The sequence below is a fragment of the Pecten maximus genome, chromosome 15 (assembly GCF_902652985.1).
Source record: "Pecten maximus chromosome 15, xPecMax1.1, whole genome shotgun sequence".
In the NCBI taxonomy this organism is placed as follows: Eukaryota; Metazoa; Mollusca; class Bivalvia; order Pectinida; family Pectinidae; genus Pecten; species Pecten maximus.
The window spans coordinates 12,511,852-12,517,678 of record NC_047029.1 but is presented as its reverse complement, the minus strand read 5'-3'; the positions used below and the strand labels follow the sequence as shown (position 1 = coordinate 12,517,678).

The window sequence follows — 5,827 nt, the reverse complement described above, 5'->3', positions numbered from 1 at the left end:
ACGACACAAAGACTGTGATTCTGACGAGTTTCCCTTCGTATTACACTGACTGAGGTTTTCATTTTTAGGTTATCTACATGGCAAAGTCTCGGAGCATTCCCTGGATAAAACGTCACAAACTTGTTAGTTACATAATGAAATATAATTTGATGATATGAACATTTTGTTCCGGACCCATCCCGGGGTGTGAGGTCATAGACCATGGGTCAACTTGTCTAAAATTTTAAGGCATGTTCCGGTATTTCATACAGTATGCTGGTATCGAATACTATTCATATTGCTTTTTGAAAACTGTGAATTTCACAACCTTGTGAGAAGGACTGTGGTTTATCGTAGTTTATATTTGAGAGTTATATATAAATGTGAATTTTGTTGATAATGAAAAGCAAATAAGGACTAAAAGCAATGATAATAAACATTTATTAAAAATAAGAAATGAAATTCTACAATGGATTTCACACAAAGGATTTCTCGTTTTCATGATGAATAATCTTCTTGCTGCTGTTTACCAGAAACCATGTCTGTCCATCTGTCCGTGGTATGTACCATCCCTCCGTTTGACTATTTACACCCATCGTGTGGGGTTTTCAAACACCGCTCTGGTAACCATTCTGAAATAAGATGGTATTCAACTTTATTCTCCTGGTGACGGACAAAGAGCGACAACTCTTATTAATCACGTGAAAAAGAGCGACACAGCAGATAGCCAAGAAAAGCATATTAAACTGGTAGATCCACAGTATGGTCAATATTTTTAGAAAATATCACATTGAAGGCAAAATAATTTTTTAAAAAATCTGAATTTTAACATTGTGACCAATGGTAAACTTAAAGTATCGGGGTAAAACCTCCATTTTTGTTTGGGATAATTGATTTTTTTCAATTTTAAACATGGATTTATTTAATGTCTATTTGTTCTTGATGATCTTGAATGAATAACAATTTCTCAATTCAAGAAACCTGAAAAGTGCGTGTGTGTATGTATGATAAACAGACTGGTCCTACTCACCTCATGCCTAGACGTCCCTGAGATCCCTCTCCTGATATCATGGACTGGAAAGTCCTCACTCCTAACACCCTGTGAGAACCAAAGTTTGATTATAGTACAACATGACCTCTTCAGCATTTCCGTCATTTTTTTGACAAACGGAAAATCGGGGAAATAATCAAACATTACGACGGAAAATCCGAGGGAAATGCGAATATATGTATATGACATGTCCATCAGTATTACTTCTTCAGAACTAAGTACAAATACAAATACGATTAAAGGATCGACTTACTGGATTCAGTTTGTTAATTTTAAATTATCTTCTGATGTAACGCTGAATGCTACAACGAAACGTAAGAATAGAGCCGTTCCAAACCACTACAAGAGGAATTAATTAGACCCTCGTACTCGGCTGATTCCGTCAAGACTTGGAATCACGCCTTGACGGAATTGACCGATGTAGCCAATCCCTCCCAGGATGCATTGCAATACAGTGTACTGTACATGTACTTACTTTTGGCAAGTGTTGGGGACCGTATCTAAAACGACACGGGGTCCAAGGTACCGAACAGTGTATGGAGGACACATGCGACTGGGCGCTTGTTGGCGGATCGTGTTCATCAAGTTTTGGGGCCTTCTATATGTCACGGTCGGGATGTGGAATCCTCTATTTAACATAAAAAATAAATTCTATAATTCCAGGACTTGTACTTCCCATTGCGATAAGTGTGATCGTTTGGTTTGCAACACACTTAAAGACTTAAATTTTGAAATATAATAACTATAGTTTTTTAATAGCTCATAGAAATGTTCAGTTTGACTGAATTGATACAGTCGGTATGATTTTATGTTTAAAATGTTTTTTTGGTTTTTATTTATGCGAACTTACCTGACAGGTGTGAATAGTCCACTTCCGGTGTTTGGCACTCCCGCAACCAAACCACTCAGCCCGGTAATATCAAGTGTACCAACGACCCTGGGTTTACAATGGAACGAATATATTTTATTATTTCAATGGAATAACGATTTCGTTGAAACATATTGTCGATTGGTGTCTTAATACAACACTAATTGATTATGGTGTGATATGCAGTAAAGAAAATATCCTATTTTTACGCTTGTCTGGAAAAATCCAAACTCAAACATTTTGACTGTTGATCGCCAAATATATTGCCATTGCCGAAAAAGGAAAAGCCTGGCCTACATCGCCACACTGATTTACTTAGTTTACTTCTATGAGTATTTAAAAAAAAACACTTCTACGTTAACCTCATCATGTGAATGACCGGAAACTACTTATTTACTTCCGGTATATTTTAATTTACATAAAATTCTGGTTGCTCACATGTCACACTCATCGTCAAGAGATATGACGAGATTCTCGCCTTCGTAACGAGACCTAAACTCGGGACACGTTCGTTCTGGTTCAAATTGCTGGCACTGAACGGCAGCAATGGCAAGGGAGACAACTGCAATAGAAAGTCAGAATATATACGATCCTTTGACATTTAGCAATGTAAAGATGTGTCGATGATAAATTCTAAAAGAAGGCTTTTAGTTTGTAATGGACAATACATTAAATCATGTCCGTACTTGTGCGTTACGAACAATAAAAATCATGCGTTTTGTATTTGTACATGTACAGCTAAGCTTACAAAGACGTCGAAACAGCGTCTATGTGGCTTAGACTTTCGATTACATTTTTAAGTCATCTTTTCACCTGTAATTATATACATGTACAAGTATTTCAATATGAAAAAAATGGCTTAATAAGATTGACACATTAAATAGGAAACGAGTGATTATCATGTTGAATTAACTTGTGTCAAATCCCTGAGTTTAATCACGAATTTATATTAGATATAAATGTGTTGTGAAATGTATTTATGACAATCAAAAAAATAAGAAAATAACAATCACCCTGGTTTAGTAATCTTAGGTATGTATTATGTGTACAATACATCTGCCTTCTATATCTATCATAAATGTGTCTGTCAAATCAGACATTACGTGGAAACAATGATAAAGAAGCACATATTATCGATCAACACTTATCGGTATTTATACACATTCCTATTGTTTGGGAATTAGGAATACACCCGCCTTTACATTGTCACACGTAGAATATCCAAAAGACGACAGTTGTGTCACGCGTGCTGAGACACGGTCAACTATGACAGTGATAATGTTATTCTCGTAAACTGATAAAATGTGGATTATAAACATATCTATCTTTACCATTAATAGACTACTACGCTTACTGTAATGAACTTGTTTTTTGATGTGTTTAGTACCATAAGTGTAGCAGCCGCAACGCATAATGTAATTATCATAATGATGTAATTATCATAATGTAATTATCATAATGTAATTATCACAATGTAATTATCATAATGTAATTATCATTATGTAATAATCTCTTGTACTACTGTAATTAATTGTAGCGATCGCAACGCTTATTACATTAGTAATTGTAATTACATTAAGAGCTGTAATTACAAAAAGAGTTGTAATTATAATAAGAATTGTAAATTGTAATTACATTAAGAACTGTAATTACATTAAGAATTGTAATTACACTAAGAACTGCAATTACATTAAGAATTGTAATTACACTAAGAACTGTAATTACATTTAGAACTGTAATTACAGTAAGAACTGTTATTATATTTAGAGCTGCAATACATATATTGATAAGAATGGGTACTAACTTACAGAGTTTGGACTGTCGCTTATAAACTTGATGAAGTTGCCAAGCGAGACTAGTTCATCATTTACTGTATATATTAATAGTGTATTGAACTTAAAAAAAATGGCTCTTTCAAAACAATTTTTTGAAACTTTAAACATAAAGCTGCACCTCTGTAACTCACAGGTGACAGACACCTGAAAGGTAGTGTCAGACAATAGCCATCATTAAAGCGATTTTCAAATATTATTGTATTCCCGACACAGACATGGTTATTACGGTAAAAAGGTTTCAAACGAAAAAAAAAACAAAAAAAACATGAACAAATGGGGAAAATAGATTTCAGTACACTCACTTATAGAGTAACAATCAAGGTTGCCATAATTTCAAATATGGTCCAAAAGTTTATAAATGTTAACAGTTTCGAATACAAGTTTAAGACGTAGTACAATGTATTTGTTTGTTTTTATAATCTATACGTTGCAGGTATATGCAGTTAATTTTAAAAAAATGTTAATAGAATCGTCAATATATATACTTAAAATGCTAATAGAATTTGTCCATACTTACAGATATAAGCAGATATGAAGGAGGTCATTTTGCTGTTAAAAGCGGCAGGTTCCGTGCTGTCCGTTCTTGGTTGTAGTAGTAAGGTTATGGTTTACTCTTGGGTTACTGTCGGTATTTATAGACCCCCGAATGATCGCTGACCCGACCCATACCAGCGGATAACGTCAACAAGATGACGCTGATGACGTCGAATAAAATTTAGCCAATCAGATAGCACAGGGCATGTCAGCCAGACAAACAAGAGGCCCCAATGGGAGACTCTTATACGTTATGGGTGTTAGTTCAGATACAATATTTATTGACATCGTACCTATATCTGTAACCATTACATAGCATCATTTCATTGCATTCATGCATTTATTTTGAAGTTTTGATATTTCTATTCCAGTCCCGGCTAACATTTGCATTTATAGTCCAAAGCTATTTATTATGCGTAAACTGACCAGTAAACAAGAAATCTGCTTGATTAATAGGTAGTTGTCAGAAACTTCTCGTCGGCCGTAATCGCCCAAATGTCCAGTCAATCACGCTGTGGGGCATAGCAAGGGAGCACGACCTTGAACAATGGTCTATTCAAATATCACGAGACATACTAAACAGTTATTCAAAATTAAGCAGTGAAAATTTCCTCTACAACCTATATAACATCAAATCACCTTATTAGATATGCTAACTTTTTCAGCATTAGCCGAATTAACGAAACACACCCTCAACTGAACATTGTGAAGAGGGCCTCTTTCTCAGCAGTATATAGCTACTGCAGGGAGATCACATCGACACGGCATGTCCGTCCCGCGGACGTAATTAGTAGCTAATTTTGGAGATATTTGTGGCATATAAGTCACGGAGGGGTTCGGCAGGGCTGTTGACACGTCCCTGGTTATTTCGGAAATATAATTAATATGATATACATCTTTATTATAAGGACAAGCCTTTCGATAACAAGGCACTAGAGGATAACAACAGGTCCGATGTATATCGTTAAAAGTCTGAAATATCTATGACAAAGGTAACAATATCAATCCAAATGTAAACTTTAAAACAATTATAAAAGATATCACTTTTCAAACAAACGGAATGTTAAATACAGTAGAGCTAATATGAATTAAACTACCATACAGCTGTTGATGATAAAGTCTAAAGTGGTGATGATAGGAACGATTGAAACGAAACTCGAAATACAAATGTAGATAAAAAGAAATGCCAAACATTGGATAGGACTATTCAATTATTCAATAAACTAATAATTTTCGATTAATCTTATAGCTGAACAAAATATATACTTTTTTTCACATAACGAAGTAACTAAGCTTTCTCGACTTCATTTATTGACCAGTCTTGTCGGTAAGAACACTATTACCTCGGGTAGTTGAGAAAATGAAATAAAACGAACGAGTGTAGGGCTTAATTACTTGATTTATAGCAGTATTTCTGTTAGTGTTTTTAAAACAACACAGAAAAAATGATGTCGACATGATGGCTTATGTTGATATTATTTATATGTGATCACATTGTTAGAGATAAAAGTGATCTGAACAAGCAGATATATAACTGTTGTAGCAGAGACAGCGGCTCGC

The 5,827-nt window shown here is 34.6% G+C and overlaps 1 protein-coding gene across 1 annotated transcript; it reads right to left on the bottom strand.

Annotated features, from left to right (window-relative positions):
• Nucleotides 1-402: 402 nt before the first annotated feature.
• LOC117344353 lies at nt 403-4,462 on the bottom strand. Its single transcript, XM_033907093.1, has 6 exons — nt 4,251-4,462; nt 2,337-2,460; nt 1,881-1,967; nt 1,506-1,658; nt 1,010-1,078; nt 403-611 (listed from the first exon to the last, which is right to left on the bottom strand). Exons 1-6 carry the CDS (start codon nt 4,276-4,278, stop codon nt 566-568), a joined length of 507 nt encoding a protein of 168 aa, XP_033762984.1. The 5' UTR covers nt 4,279-4,462; the 3' UTR covers nt 403-565.
• Between the last annotated feature and the right edge of the window lie 1,365 nt (nt 4,463-5,827).

What these genes read in the sequence shown, in the direction of transcription:
- LOC117344353 (XM_033907093.1), bottom strand. Translation starts at nt 4,278, where the DNA reads ATGACCTCCTTCATATCTGCTTATATCT. An exon ending in CTTCATATCTGCTTATATCT is followed by an intron (nt 2,461 to 4,250) that starts GTAAGTATGGAC and finishes TTTCTATTGCAG; the next exon opens with TTGTCTCCCTTGCCATTGCT. An exon ending in CTTGACGATGAGTGTGACAT is followed by an intron (nt 1,968 to 2,336) that starts GTGAGCAACCAG and finishes TTGTAAACCCAG; the next exon opens with GGTCGTTGGTACACTTGATA.